This window comes from Pseudophryne corroboree, chromosome 5 (assembly GCF_028390025.1).
Source record: "Pseudophryne corroboree isolate aPseCor3 chromosome 5, aPseCor3.hap2, whole genome shotgun sequence".
NCBI classification, from domain to species: domain Eukaryota; kingdom Metazoa; phylum Chordata; class Amphibia; order Anura; family Myobatrachidae; genus Pseudophryne; species Pseudophryne corroboree.
The window spans coordinates 509650243-509666875 of record NC_086448.1 but is presented as its reverse complement, the minus strand read 5'-3'; the positions used below and the strand labels follow the sequence as shown (position 1 = coordinate 509666875).

The 16633-nt window shown below is 46.3% G+C and overlaps 2 protein-coding genes across 2 annotated transcripts in view; both read right to left on the bottom strand.

The window, feature by feature from the left end:
- Positions 1–12916, bottom strand: part of NQO2 (N-ribosyldihydronicotinamide:quinone dehydrogenase 2) — a 116876-nt gene extending 103960 nt beyond the window's left edge. Inside the window, exon 1 of the mRNA XM_063925207.1 lies at positions 12796–12916. Within this exon, the coding sequence (XP_063781277.1) occupies positions 12796–12916 (121 nt within the window). The remainder of the gene's footprint in view (positions 1–12795) is intronic.
- A 148-nt stretch (positions 12917–13064) lies between these two features.
- LOC134929621 (uncharacterized) overlaps positions 13065–16633 on the bottom strand; it is a 138800-nt gene continuing 135231 nt past the window's right edge. Inside the window, exon 7 of the mRNA XM_063925206.1 lies at positions 13065–13126. Coding sequence (XP_063781276.1) covers positions 13065–13126 — 62 coding nt within the window. The remainder of the gene's footprint in view (positions 13127–16633) is intronic.

Sequence of the window (16633 nt, the reverse complement as noted above, 5' to 3'; positions counted from 1 at the left end):
AATGGGACTGGCTACAGTGACCCATGACGGGAGCTGGGAGGGTCACATAAGGGGGCTATAGTGACACATGAGGGGAGCTGGAGTATATCATTCGGATGTGGCTTTTTCATTGTATTTGATACGGAGCTGGCTTTTTCAATGTATTTATGTGGATGTAAATTTATTAGGTTGCATCTATATGAGGTGCGGGGAAGCTACCTATTTTGTCAGTCCCAGGCCCCACAATTTCTGATGGCAGCCCTGGACTCAACTAACTCCTGGTGATACCAAGGTTGGGGGAATCATCAAAATCCAACATGTTTGACAATCTCAATATGCCTATTCAGACCAAAAAATTATGAGAATCAGTGAGTCTGGTATTTTTAACATGATGTATGATGTAAAACTACTTAATTAGAATTTTAATAAACCCTCCCCTAAGGGGATAAACAGGGGGTTGACATAATGATGTCATTACCGATGCATGGCTTGCGTTGCTTGAACGATAATGCCCAAATGGACAATCGGATCAAAATTTGGATTGCACCTCCAGTGGGTAGAATTTCATAAACTACAGAAATGGTCCTGTCACTTTTTACCGTATCTGCTACAGGTGCTCCTCGGGTAACGCCAAGAACCATGGATTAATATTTACTTACATTAAGACATCTCAAATTTACATCTCTATAGATTTACCAAATTTTTAACACTCATTTATATTTACAACTGTGAAAATTAGAAAGTCCTGTGCGAAGAACGGGTAAAATTGCTAGTTTAGAGATAAATGCCTATGCACCTACATTATTATTATGTGCATGTTTCACTTCCCTACAAACTGGTTACATTTCTTGTCACTACTACCACATTACCTCCCATATTTCCTGCAACAGCACCCTTAAAAGAATAAACCTCTATTATGGCTTGTATAAGACCAAATGACAACTAAGTACCAGTGAGCACATTTCTCTTTACGTGATATGTTGCTGCTAAATATGACAACCATGACTAGATACTAAGTAAATTCTAGGAATTTGGTGTTACATCACAATCACCCATCAAAGCGAATAACACTTAAAAAAAGACAGCGTTGACTGACATTTCTGAATAGTCTTAAGTATATTGTTTTATCAATGTAAAATGTTAATGAAGTTAATACCTAGTTCATTACATGTTGGCAGGGGTTGCACCGCATGGCTTATTAAAGATGCATGTTAGTCATTTAGTCTTCCATACGTTGTATTGAGGGGAAGTTCTTAAAGGGGCTACCAGATGGCTGCACCTATGTGACCATTTAACTTATTGCTTGAAGCATTGTACTATAGCCCAATTTGGGTAGCCTGAAGAGCTCCATGCAAATACCTGTAGTCTTCCTTGCATTTCCAGAAGGCAAAGACTTCTTTACACTCCACAATCATCATTAGACCATTAGATGGCTCACTACCTGTATATGTGCAGTATAAATGGAGATTTCCTTAGCATGTATACACACTGTGCTCAGCACTATAACTGTATTAGCCTAGGGCATCTGGAACCCTCAGTCAGTCCCTAACAAAAAAAAAACACTATCCATTTAGTCTGGTCACATGATGGGAAAAACACCATAGAAAAGCCTGTGTAGAGTAGGTATACATTTTACGAAACTGCACCCAAAGGATAGCAGTCACATTGGCATCAATTCTTTGGGTGCTTGATCACCCCCAATAGATGGGCTGCCACAGTTACCAGTCATGTATGAGCATGGCATTTTTTCGTTATATGGGGGAAGGGCTAAAGTGTGCATTACCACCAATTTTAAAAAGTTGACACCTATGGTAGAGGGTTGCTTTAAATAAATGTATGCTTTGTGGATGATGGTGATATGTCCATGGAATATGTTGTTGGGAGTATTTTTTGCCTGTAACACAGGAAAGAGTTGCTAAATGTACAAAGGCAACTTAAAGAAGGCTAAAAAGGGAGAAGGAAATTCCCAAAGTTGAGACATCATTAAGTATGGGGTGTTGTAGAGTCTAAGATAATCTCCTAACATATTATTCCCACATGCATAAAACAAACACATGGGGGGTAAATTTACTAAGATTCGTGTTTTCCCGTTTGAGGTCAAAGTTCAATCACGAATGACATCGAAAGTGTAAATATGCAACTTTTTGAATTTATTACGACTAATTTACTAAGCTGCCGTATTCTGCATTTTCGGGTTTTCCGATGTCGATGTCATTCGTTTTTTTTTCCAGTTTTTTACGGCAGTGATTAGCAAAACACTGCCGACTTTTTCAAAATGAATCTCGGCCGGATCTGTGTGATCCGTGCTGGGGTTCATTTTTTTTTTTCTTTCAATAAACACTGTAAAACTTAAAAACAAATTGCGTGGGGTCCCCCCTCCTAAGCATAACCAGCCTCGGGCTCTTTGAGCCGATCCTGGTTGCAGAAATATGGGGAAAAAATTGACAGGGGATCCCCCATATTTAAGCAACCAGCATCGGGCTCTGCGCCTGGTCCTGGTTCCAAAAATACGGGGGACAAAAAGAGTAGGGGTCCCCCGTATTTTTAAAACCAGCACCGGGCTCCACTAGCTGGACAGATAATGCCACAGCCGGGGGTCACTTTTATATAGTGCCCTGCGGCCGTGGCATCAAATATCCAACTAGTCACCCCTGGCCGGGGTACCCTGGGGGAGTGGGGACCCCTTCAATCAAGGGGTCCCCCCCCCCAGCCACCCAAGGGCCAGGGGTGAAGCCCGAGGCTGTCCCCCCCATCCAATTGGCTGCGGATGGGGGGCTGATAGCCTTTTGTGAAAATGAAAAGATATTGTTTTTAGTAGCAGTACTACAAGGCCCAGCAAGCCTCCCCCGCATGCTGGTACTTGGAGAACCATAAGTACCAGCATGCGGAGGAAAAACGGGCCCGCTGATACCTGTAGTACTACTACTAAAAAAATACCCCAAAAAAGACAAGACACACACACCTTGAAAGTAAAGTTTTATTACATACATCCACACAAACATACATACATACTTACCTTATGTTCACACGAGGGTCGGTCCTCTTCTCCAGTAGAATCCAAGGGGTACCTGTTGAATAAATTCTACTCACCAGATCCAGGGTCCCAGGCTCCTCGGAGAATCCTTTTGTAATCCACGTACTTGATTAAAAAAAAAAAAAACGGACACCCAAGCCACGCACTGAAAGGGGACCCATGTTTGCACATGGGCCCCCTTTCCCCGAATGCCAGAAACCCACTCTGACTGATGTCTAAGTGGGTTTCTTCGGCCAATCAGGGAGCGCCACGTTGTAGCACCCTCCTGATCGGCTGTGTGCTCCTGTACTGACTGACAGGCAGCACGCGGCAGTGTTACAATGTAGCGCCTATGCGCTCCATTGTAACCAATGGTGGGAACTTTCTGCTCAGCGGTGAGGTCACTTTCGGTCAACCGCAGGGCAGAAAGTTCCCACCATTGGTTACAATGGAGCGCATAGGCGCTACATTGTAACACTGCCGTGTGCCGCCTGTCACTCAGTACAGGAGCACACAGCCGATCAGGAGAGTGCTACAACGTGGCGCTCCCTGATTGGCTGAAGAAACCCACTTAGACAGAAGTCAGAGTGGGTTTCTGGCATTCGGGGAAAGGAGTCCCATGTGAAAACATGGGGCCCCTTTCAGTTCGTGGCTCGGGTATCCGTTTTGTTATTTTATTCAAGTACCTGGATTACAAATGGATGCTACGAGGAGCCTGGGACCCTGGATCTGGTGAGTAGAATTTATTCAACAGGTACCCCTTGGATTCTACTGGAGAAGAGGACCGACCTGCGTGTGAACATAAGGTAAGTATGTATGTATGTTTGTGTGCATGTATGTAATAAATCTTTACTTTCACGGTGTGTGTGTCTTGTCTTTTTTTGGGTATTTTTTTAGTAATAGTACTACAGGTACCAGCGGGCCCGGTTTTCCGCCGCATGCTGGTACTTGTGGTTCTCCAAGTACCAGCATGCGGGGGAGGCTTGCTGGGCCTTGTAGTACTGCTGCTAAAAACAATATCTTTTCATTTTCAAAAAAGGCTATCAGCCCCCCATCCGCAGCCAATTGGATGGGGGGGACAGCCTCGGGCTTCACCCCTGGCCCTTGGGTGGCTGGGGGGGGGGACCCCTTGATTGAAGGGGTCCCCACTCCCCCAGGGTACCCCGGCCAGGGGTGACTAGTTGGATTTTTGATGCCACGGCCGCAGGGCACTATATAAAAGTGACCCCCGGCTGTGGCATTATCTGTCCAGCTAGAGGAGCCCGGTGCTGGTTTTAAAAATACGGGGGACCCCTACTCTTTTTGTCCCCCGTATTTTTGGAACCAGGACCAGGCGCAGAGCCCGATGCTGGTTGCTTAAATATGGGGGAACCCCTGTCAATTTTTTCCCCATATTTCTGCAACCAGGATCGGCTCAAAGAGCCCGAGGCTGGTTATGCTTAGGAGGGGGGACCCCACGCAATTTTTTTGGAGAAAATAATCACTTTCCCACCCCTTCCCACTGATATACATGCACGGATCTCATGGATCCGTGCATGCCTATCCAATCACGGATAAAAAAAGCAGGTCTGTTTTTTTTAAGCACTTTTTCTCTAACGTCCTAAGTGGATGCTGGGGACTCCGTAAGGACCATGGGGAATAGCGGCTCCGCAGGAGACTGGGCACATCTAAAGAAAGCTTTAGGACTATCTGGTGTGCACTGGCTCCTCCCCCTATGACCCTCCTCCAAGCCTCAGTTAGATCTCTGTGCCCGAACGAGAAGGGTGCACACTAGGGGCTCTCCTGAGCTTCTTAGTGAAAGTTTTAGTTTAGGTTTTTTATTTTCAGTGAGACCTGCTGGCAACAGGCTCACTGCATCGAGAGACTAAGGGGAGAAGAAGCGAACTCACCTGCGTGCAGAGTGGATTGGGCTTCTTAGGCTACTGGACATTAGCTCCAGAGGGACGATCACAGGCCCAGCCATGGATGGGTCCCAGAGCCGCGCCGCCGGCCCCCTTACAGAGCCAGAAGACAGAAGAGGTCCGGAAAATCGGCGGCAGAAGACATCCTGTCTTCACCAAGGTAGCGCACAGCACTGCAGCTGTGCGCCATTGCTCCTCAGCACACTTCACACTTCGGTCACTGAGGGTGCAGGGCGCTAGGGGGGGGCGCCCTGAGCAGCAATAAAAACACCTTGGCTGGCGAAAATACATCACATATAGCCCCCAGGGCTATATGGATGAATTTTAACCCCTGCCAGAATCCATAAAAAAGCAGGAGAAAAGTCAGCGAAAAAGGGGCGGAGCCTATCTCCTCAGCACACTGGCGCCATTTTCCCTCACAGCTCAGTTGGAGGGAAGCTCCCCTGGCTCTCCCCTGCAGTCACTACACTACAGAAAGGGTTAAAAAAGAGAGGGGGGCACTAATTAGGCGCAGTATTAACAATACAGCAGCTATAAGGGGAAAAACACTTATATAAGGTTATCCCTGTATATATATAGCGCTTTGGTGTGTGCTGGCAAACTCTCCCTCTGTCTCCCCAAAGGGCTAGTGGGGTCCTGTCCTCTATCAGAGCATTCCCTGTGTGTGTGCTGTATGTCGGTACGTTTGTGTCGACATGTATGAGGAGAAAAATGATGTGGAGACGGAGCAGATTGCCTGTAATAGTGATGTCACCCCCTAGGGGGTCGACACCTGAGTGGATGAACTGTTGGAAGGAATTACGTGACAGTGTCAGCTCTGTATAAAAGACAGTGGTTGACATGAGACAGCCGGCTACTCAGCTTGTGCCTGTCCAGACGTCTCATAGGCCGTCAGGGGCTCTAAAGCGCCCGTTACCTCAGATGGCAGATATAGACGCCGACACGGATACTGACTCCAGTGTCGACGGTGAAGAGACAAATGTGACTTCCAGTAGGGCCACACGTTACATGATTGAGGCAATGAAAAATGTTTTACACATTTCTGATAATACGAGTACCACCAAAAAGGGGTATTATGTTCGGTGAGGAAAAACTACCTGTAGTTTTCCTGAATCTGAGAAATTAAATGAGGTGTGTGATGATGCGTGGTTTTCCCCCGATAACAACTGATAATTTCTAAAATGTTATTGGCATTATATCCTTTCCCGCCAGAGGTTAGGGTGCGTTGGGAAACACCCCCTAGGGTGGATAAAGCGCTCACACGCTTGTAAGGGCTCTACCCTCTCCTGAGATGGCCGCCCTTAAGGATCCTGCTGATAGAAAGCAGGAGGGTATCCTAAAATGTATTTACACACATACTGGTGTTATACTGCGACCAGCAATCGCCTCAGCCTGGATGTGCAGTGCTGGGTTGGCGTGGTCGGATTCCCTGACTGAAAATATTGATACCCTAGATAGGGACAGTATATTTTTGCCTATAGAGCATTTAAAAGATGCATTTCTATATATGCGTGATGCACAGCGGAATATTTGCCGACTGGCATCAAGTCTAAGTGCGTTGTCCATTTCTACCAGTAGAGGGTTATGGACACGTCAGTGGTCAGGTGATGCGTATTCCAAACGGCATTTGGAAGTATTGCCTTATTAAAGGGAGGAGTTATTTGGGGTCGGTCTTTCAGACCTGGTGGCCACGGCAACAGCTGGGAAATCCACGTTTGTACCCCAGGTCGCCTCTCAACATGAGAAGACGCCGTATTATCAGGCGCAGTCTTTTCGTGGACAAGCGGGCAAAATGTTCCTCATTTCTGCCCCGTGACAAAGGGAGAGGAAAAAGGCTGCAGAAATCAGCCAGTTCCCAGGAACAGAAACCCTCTCCCGACTCTGCCAAGCCCTCAGTATGACGCTGGGGCTTTACAAGCAGAATCAGGCACGGTGGGGGGCCCGTCTCAATGAATTTCAGCGCGCAGTGGGCTCACTCGCAAGTAGACCCCTGGATCCTTCAGGTGATATCTCAGGGGTACAAATTAGAATTCGAGACGTCTCCCCCTCGCCGTTTTCCTAAAGTCGGCTTTACCGATGTCTCCTTCTGACAGGGAGACAGTTTTGGAAGCCATTCACAAGCTGTATTCCCAGCAGGTGATAATCAAGGTACCCCTCCTGCAACAGGGAACGGGGTATTATTCCACACTGTTGTGGTACCGAAGCCGGACGGCTCGGTGAGACCGATTCTAAATCTAAAATCTTTGAACACTTACATACAGAGGTTCAAATTCAAGATTGAGTCACTCAGAGCAGTGATTGCGAACCTGGAAGAAGGGGACTACATGATGTCTCGGGACATCAAGGATGCTTACCTTCATGTCAAAATTTACCCTTCTCACCAAGGGTACCTCAGGTTTATGGTACAGAACTGTCACTATCAGTTCAGACGCTGCCGTATGGATGGTCCACGGCACCCCGGGTCTTTACCAAGGTAATGGCCGAAATGATGATATTCCTTCGAAGGAAGGGAATTTTAGTTATCCCTTACTTGGACGATTCCCTGATAAGGGTAAGATCCAGGGAACAGTTGGAGGTCGGTGTAGCACTATCTCAGGTAGTGTTGCGGCAGCACGATTGGATTCTCAATATTCCAAAATCGCAGCTGGTTCCGACGACTTGTCTTCGGTTCCTAGGGATGATCCTGGACACAGTCCAGAAAAAGGTGTTTCTCCCGGAGGGGAAAGACAGGGAGTTATCCGAGCTAGTCAGGAACCTCCTAAAACCGAGCCAAGTCTCAGTGCATCAATGCACAAGGGTTCTGGGTAAAATGGTGGCTTCCTACGAAGCAATCCCATTCGGCAGATTCCACACAAGAACTTTCCAGTGGGACCTGCTGGACAAATGGTCCGGGTCGCATCTTCAGATGCATCAGCGGATAACCCTGTCACCAAGGACAAGGGTGTCCCTCCTGTGGTGGTTGCAGAGTGCTCATCTTCTAGAGGGCCGCAGATTCGGCATTCAGGACTGGGTCCTGGTGACCACGGATGCCAGCCTGCGAGGCTGGGGAGCAGTCACTCAGGGAAGGAATATCCAGGGCTTATGGTCAAGCCTGGAGACATCACTTCACATAAATATCCTGAAGCTAAGGGCCATTTACAATGCTCTAAGCTTAGCAAGACCTCTGCTTCAAGGTCAGCCGGTGTTGATCCAGTCGGACAACATCACGGCAGTCACCCACGTAAACAGACAGGGTGGCACAAGAAGCAGGAGGGCAATGGCAGAAGCTGCAAGGATTCTTCGCTGGGCGGAAAATCATGTGATAGCACTGTCAGCAGTATTCATTCCGGGAGTGGACAACTGGGAAGCAGACTTCCTCAGCACGACCTCCACCCGGGAGAGTGGGGACTTCACCCAGAAGTCTTCCACATGATTATAAACCGTTGGGAAAAACTCGACAGGTATTGCGCCAGGTCAAGGGACCCTCAGGCAATAGCTGTAGACGCTCTGGTAACACCGTGGGTGTACCAGTCAGTGTATGTGTTCCCTCCTCTGCCTCTCATACCCAAGGTACTGAGATTGATAAGATGGAGAGGAGTAAGCACTATATTCGTGGCTCCGGATTGGCCAAGAAGGACTTGGTAACCGGAACTTCAAGAGATGCTCACGGAGGATCCGTGGCCTCTACCTCTAAGAAGGGACCTGCTCCAACAAGGACCCTGTCTGTTCCAAGACTTACCGCGGCTGCGTTTGACGGCATGGCGGTTGAACGCCGGATCCTGAAGGAAAAAAGGCATTCCGGATGAAGTCATCCCTATCCTGATCAAAGCCAGGAAGGATGTAACCGCAAAACATTATCACCGCATTTGGCGAAAATATGTTGCGTGGTGCGAGGCCAATAAGGCCCGACGGAGGAAATTCAACTGGGTCGATTCCTACATTTCCTGCAAACAGGAGTGTCTATGGGCCTGAAATTGGGGTCCATTAAGGTTCAAATTTCGGCCCTGTCAATTTTCTTCCAAAAAGAACTAGCTTCAGTCCCTGAAGTTCAGACGTTTGTAAAAGGGGTACTGCATATACAGCCTCCTTTTGTGCCTCCAGTGGCACTTTGGGATCTCAATGTATTTTTTTGGGTTCCAAAAGTCACATTGGTTTGAACCACTTAAATCTGTGGAGTTAAAATATCTCACATGGAAAGTGGTCATGCTGTTGGCCCTGGCCTGGGCCAGGCGCGTGTCAGAATTGGCGGCTTTATCCTGTAAAAGCCCTTATCTGATTTTCCATTCGGACAGGGCGGAATTGAGGACTCGTCCTCAGTTTCTCCCTAAGGTGGTTTCAGCGTTTCACCTGAACCAACCTATTGTGGTGCCTGCGGCTACTAGGGACTTGGAGGACTCCAAGTTGCTAGACGTTGTCAGGGCCCTGAAAATATATGTTTCCAGGACGGCTGGAGTCAGAAAATCTGACTCGCTGTTTATCCTGTATGCACCCAACAAGCTGGGTGCTCCTGCTTCTAAGCAGACTATTGCTCGTTGGATTTGTAGTACAATTCAGCTTGCACATTCTGTGGCAGGCCTGCCACAGCCAAAAATCTGTAAATGCCCACTCCACAAGGAAGGTGGGCTCATCTTGGGCGGCTGCCCGAGGGGTCTCGGCTTTACAACTTTGCCGAGCAGCTACTTGGTCAGGAGCAAATACGTTTGTAAAATTCTACAAAATTGATACCCTGGCTGAGGAGGACCTGGAGTTCTCTCAATTGGTGCTGCAGAGTCATCCGCACTCTCCCGCCCGTTTGGGAGCTTTGGTATAATCCCCATGGTCCTTACGGAGTCCCCAGCATCCACTTAGGACGTTAGAGAAAATAAGAATTTACTTACCGATAATTCTATTTCTCGTAGTCCGTAGTGGATGCTGGGCGCCCATCCCAAGTGCGGATTGTCTGCAATACTGGTACATAGTTATTGTTACCAAAAAATCGGGTTATTGCTGTAGTGAGCCATCTTTTCTAGAGGCTCCTCTGTTATCATGCTGTTAACTGGGTTCAGATCACAAGTTGTACAGTGTGATTGGTGTGGCTGGTATGAGTCTTACCCGGGATTCAAAATCCTTCCTTATTGTGTACGCTCGTCCGGGCACAGTATCCTAACTGAGGCTTGGAGGAGGGTCATAGGGGGAGGAGCCAGTGCACACCAGATAGTCCTAAAGCTTTCTTTAGATGTGCCCAGTCTCCTGCGGAGCCGCTATTCCCCATGGTCCTTACGGAGTCCCCAGCATCCACTACGGACTACGAGAAATAGAATTATCGGTAAGTAAATTCTTATTTTTACGAGTTGTAATTTTTCACGGCAGTGTTTTGTTTTTTTTTGCTTTGCACTTCTTAGTAAATGACCGAGATTCATACTTAAACTCCGCGTTTTGACCGATGGTGTATTCATTCGTGATTTTTTCCTAGGACTTCCAAATATTACGAATGCCCTCATCACTGCCGTGATTTGAGTTTAGTAAATTACCGAGATGACACTTTGATGAAAAAACGGCATCTCGGTCAAAATCGGGACCTTAGTAAATTTACCCCATTGTTTCTTTTATTGTTACTGCTGTTCAGCTTTATTTGTAATTTTCTCAGTCTCATCGGCTTAAATTTAGTGATGGGCGCCTCTTCTCAATAAAGAAGAATCATGTTAGGGCTCATTCCCCAAGCAGTTTGTTATAAACCATCACACTTACAATGACCATAAATCTATCTTAGCCCTGATTTAATGACTAGATTCATTGCCATCTTGGAAATCAAGAGCCCTCCACCCCCATGTTATTCAGGAATACCATTTAGTTCATTATCTCCTTTAATTAAACTTTACCTACTGACACCATGTGATTTGAAAGAATATCCCGATAACAATGAGAATCAAAAGCTACTATATAAATAAACTCCACAACAAATAAGAGAGAATAAATGGTAAATTTACTGGAACAAGGCTCTTACATAGCCATCATTCCATCCGGTAGACTATAAGGAGAGTGTACAGGTGATGTTGTATGCAGCAGTTTGTGCACGAACATGATAGGGGAGAAGGGAGAAGATAAACCAGTGCTGTAGGAAAAGTATAAGGGGGACTTTTGGTCATCACATAAGTGGTAGAGGGTAGAGAACAATCAGTAAGTCTGTAATGCAAAATGGAGTAGTGTGTGGCCAAGACAGATTGTTGTAGAGAAACAGTGGTGAACTAGAAGTGTAGACTCACTGAGGTACAGTATGCAATATGCCCTGGGATGAAGCTCACAGTTGACAAATGCAGGGTAGACTAGATGTTTCCCTGGGCAGTGTCATGAAGTTCAGGCAATCAGGGTAGACTGCTGTGGTGCCAAGAAATCTGGCGTACCACTGTTTATTAACAAGGCTAAAGCTGGGCACACACTATACAATTATCTGGCAAATCATGTGCCAGATCCAGCTGGTTGGAATGAAAACCTGGTAATGGACGAGCGCAAATGACAATCAACCATTTGCTCTCAAACACTGGAAGATGGACAAAGCCTGTTGTTCAGACAAATTGGATAAATCTGTGATTTAACCAATTCCTTGGATTGCTCCTACAGTACCTGCTTAAAGATAACCACAGCTTACCTGCTTGCTCTCCTGAGGAGCTGGGATTTCCTGTGATTACTTAACATGTGCTGTTGTGACTGTAATCTACAAAGTTGCATTTCTACCTGCATAAAGAAAGCCAATCTTTACCTGCATGTACCTGAGAAATTGAGACTCTCCCTTTCTGACTTCAGGGGTCTATGTACTAAGCTTTGGAGAGAGATAAAGTGTATGGAGATAAAGTACCAGCCAGTCAGCACCTATTTCCAATGTTACAGTCTATGGGCCTAATTCAGACCTGATCACTGCAGCAAATTTGTTAGCTAATGGGCAAAACCATGTGCACTGCAGGGGGGGCAGATATAAGATTTGCAGAGAGAGTTAGATTTGGGTGGGTTATATTGTATCTGTGCAGGGTAAATACTGTCTGCTTTATTTTAACACTGCAATTTGGATTTCAGTTTGAACACACCGAACCCAAATCTAACTCTCTCTGCACATGTTATATCTGCACCCCCCTTCTCCTCCCATCCTGCAGTGCACATGGTTTTGCACATTAGCTAACAAATCTGCTGCTGTAGTCAGGTCTGAATTAGGCCCAATTACTGTTTGAAAAAAGGGCAGTTAAGAGCTCGTTGGCTGGTTCTTTATCTCCATCCACTTTATCTCTCTCCAAGGCCTGGTACATAGACCCCTCATGCTGACCGAATGACTGTTAAGCACCACACTGCATTGCAATCTGTTCAATAATGGCCATGTTAATGTTCACTATATGCAACTGGTATGGTAGTAGTTAGTTTTCAGTGAAAGTGCCAGAAGATATCAAAAAAGGTTTATGTATTTAAGTTTTGCCCTAGACTGTGCAACGCAACCTTCTTGCCCACTTCAATAAAATAGCATTGTATCTGTTATAAAGTGGTTTTATTGTGTCTGAGGGAGTAATTACCAGGCTTGCCACTCTGACAAGGTGTGAGAATCCAGTCCCATGCTATCAGTCAAATCACACCTCAAACCTAGTTCCCTACAAGTGCAAACACTTTGGTAACAGTAGCCCTGTCCTGATTGGTGGGGGTATCACACTGCACTGGGGTGAAAATGCACACGTTTCCTCTGCAGTATGTTGTCGAGGGGCAGCATTGTGGATTTACCACGTGGAGAGTTTTTTCTCTAACCCTTCGGCGACTGAAAGTACTATACATGCAGGTGCTATGGCTTCCTACTTCCCATCAAAAATCGGTGAAACAGATGTTACCTTAGCTTTATGATAAGTTCTACAATAAAGCTTTTGCCCATCAAAGAATAATAATATAATTCCATAGTTTCCTTGTGATGTTTACCTGTGATGTCATTTCTGGTTGCAGCTGCATTAAATTTCATGGCATATAGATCAGAGACAACTACATGGCACCCCAGCTTACTCAGGACATCGACTGCAATATGTTTTAGCGATCCATTCATTGACTTGGGCTCCTGGTGGGCATACACCAGGCATGTCCAAACTGCGACCCCCCAGATGTTGAGAAACTACACATCCCAGCATGCCCTGACACAGCTTTAGCATTCTCTGACAGCAAAACTGTGTCAGGGTATGCTGGGATATGTAGTTTCACAGCAGCTGGAGGGCCGCAGTTTGGACATGCCTGGCATACACAATCAGAACCTTTTTGCCTATTAAATACAAGAAAATGCATAAAAAGAAAGCAGTGCATTATATATACAGAAACATATTGTGCTCATCAATAACTTTTATAGTTTTAAATGAACATACTTATTTTTCTTTTACAAAATTGTTTCATTAAGCACCTTAATTTCCCACAGATGGTCCCCATTTTGGAGGTTTAAACTTTAAAGGTAGATTTACTAAAGCTTCAAAAACCAATCAGATTGTAGCTAACATTTTCCTGCTGTTCTACCCGTTCTTCGCACGCGAGTTTCCATAAATGAGTGTTAAAAATATGGTAAATCTATAGAGATGTAAATTTGAGACGTCTTAATGTAAGTAAATATTAATCCATGGTTCTTGGTGTTACCCGAGTAGCACCCGCAGCAGATACGGTAAAAAGTGACAAGACCATTTTTGTAGTTTATGAAATTCTACCCACTGGAGGTGCAATCCAAATTTTGATCCGATTGTCTGTTTGAGCATTATCGTTCACAAAATGCAAGCCACGCATCGGTAATGATGTCATTATGTCAACCCCCTGTTCATCCCCATAGGGGAGGTTTATTACCATTCTAATGACGTCGTTTTCCTATTTCCCACATGAAGATTACCTATGTTACATTTCAGCTTCCTAACATATCGGGAAGTAAGTGGTGAGTCAGTCAGTGAGTGATTGAGGGCCTTTTGCATTTAAATATATATATATATATATATACACTGCTCAAAAAAATAAATGGAACACTTAAACAACACAATGTAACTCCAAGTCAATCACACTTCTGTGAAATCAAACTGTCCACTTTAGAGATGAGCGGGTTCGGTTCCTCGGAAACCGAACCCCCCCGAACTTCACCCATTTTACACGGGTCCGAGGCATACTCGGATTCTCCCGTATGGCTTGGTTAACCCGAGCGCGCCCGAACGTCATCATCCCGCTGTCGGATTCTCGCGAGATTCGGATTCTATATAAGCAGCCGCGCGTCGCCGCCATTTTCACTTGTGCATTGGAAATGTTAGGGAGAGGACGTGGCTGGCGTCCTCTCCGTTTATTCATTGTTGAGTTGATGCAAATATTTGTGCTTGCTTATATCATTGTGGGGACTGGGGAGCAGCTTTATATTAATATAGGAGGAGTACAGTGCAGAGTTTTGCTGATCAGTGACCACCAGTTTTGTCCGTTCTCTGCCTGAAAAAAACGCTCCTTATCTGTGCTCAGTGTGCTGCATATATCTGTGCTCACACTGCTTAATTGTGGGGACTGGGGACCACCAGTATAATATTATATAGGAGGAGTACAGTGCAGAGTTTTGCTGACCAGTGACCACCAGTATACGTTGTCAGCCTGAAAAACACTCCATATCTGTGCTGCATTGTGTAGTATATAGTAGTACAGTGCATAATTTTGCTGACCACCAGTATATAATTGTTACGCACACCAGTGCTAACAGGAGTATACCGGTGTATGAACAGAGAGGGAAGCGAAGCAAACGAACTCACAGACAGTATAACATAACATACACAGGAGGTGATGGAATAACTAATAAACACAAAGTGAACGGAGAAGCCCAAAGGCTCAGGAATTGGGTGTCTCCCTAGTGTCAGGAATGCTCAGATGGAATAGAGCGGACAATGAAGCGATGTGTAGTGATTTAACATGTGGAGCACCTGAAATGATGTTGCTAAGAGCAACAGAAAAAACCCCAAAGGGTTACCAACGGGTGTGGGAATAAACTCCTTGGTCAGAGATAGAAATATAGACACAAGGAGAGTATCCACAATCCTAACCCCCACTTGCAGGGCACAGGTTCAGCTTACTGCCACTAAACTGACACCTGGACGCCCTGCACAGTGAGGGAGGATTAAGCAAGCAGGTCTGAGAGTACAGCCGCAAACCTGCTGGGTTCACAGAATAGCAAAAGAACCCCAGCAGGTCAAACAACTGACTCCAGTCTTACTGCTAGGTCCGGATTGGCAGAATGAAGTACCGAATCCCAAGGCCTATTTGCAGTAAGCAACAAGTAAATACAAAGTCACACAGTACTAGCTAACTCTCTGGAACTGACTAACAAACAAAGATTCAGCAGCATTTGCCTAGCCTGAGAGGATGGTTTATATAGCAGGTGCTGTCCACGCCCCACTCAGACCTCACAGACTGTGAGCACAAAACCAGCACCGGATTCCCTGCCGTGCACAGAGCCTGTAACCACTACACAGTAAAAACCCGGACCGGAGTATCAGCTGCGCTCAGGTTACTTCGCTAACACTTGCCTCCCGGTTGCCATGGCGACGTGGCAGCACAGAGCAGGAGATCCTAACAGTACCCCCCCTCTGACGAGGGGTCAAAGAACCCCTACCACCGGGTTTATCGGGGAACTGCGAGAAGAAAGAGCGTATCAGTCTGGGGGCATGAAGATCACAACTGCGCACCCACGACCGCTCCTCCGGGCCATACCCCTTCCAGTGCACCAAAAATGACAGCCGACCCCGAACCATCTTGGAGTCAAGAACCCTTTCAACCACAAACTCCCTCTGACCCCGTATCAGAAGAGGAGAAGGTCTTCCACTGGAAGAAGGATTACTAACCGCCAGTTTTAAAAGGGAACAATGAAATGTTTTATTGATACCCAATGAACAGGGCAGATCTAACTGAAATGCCACCGGATTGATAACCCTGGTGATCTTATAAGGGCCGATGAACCGGGGGCCAAACTTATGAGATGGCTGTCTCAACTTCAAATTCTTGGTGGACAACCAGGCGCAGTCTCCTAATTTGAAGCTGCAGGGTCTTCTCCGCTTATTAAAAACCCTTTTGGTCACTAATGACACAGACACAAGGGCTTTCTTCACTTTCCTCCAAATACCCCTAAGGACCGAAACAACAGAGGAACCACCAGACGTGGAATCCAGGGGGTCAAAAGAATTGGCCTTAGGATGATGCCCATATACACAAAGGAAGGGAGAGATCCCTGTAGCAGAGTGAGCCGCGTTGTTATAGGCAAACTCCGCCATGGACAGATGAGCAACCCAGTCAGTATGACACTTGGAGACATAACACCTGAGGAACTGCTCCAAAGACTGGTTCACCCTCTCAGTCTGCCCATTAGACTGTGGATGGTAGCCTGACGACAAGCTCACAGAAATCTGGAGATCAGAACAAAATGCCCTCCAGAATTTGGCCACAAACTGGGATCCACGGTCAGAGACCACATCAAGTGGCAACCCGTGGAGGCGCACAACATGCTGCATAAATAACTCAGACAGGCGTCTGGCCGATGGCAACCCAACCAGTGGAACGAAATGCGCCATCTTCGAAAACCTGTCAACGACAACCCAAATGGCTGTCATCCCCGAGGATTTGGGCAAGTCCACCACAAAATCCATGGAAATGTGAGTCCATGGCTTAGACGGAATAGAGAGTGGATGTAATGGGCCGACAGGAACCCCTCTAGGAGTTTTATTTCGGGCACAAACGTCACATGCCCGAACCCACTGATCCACATCCCTAGCCACCG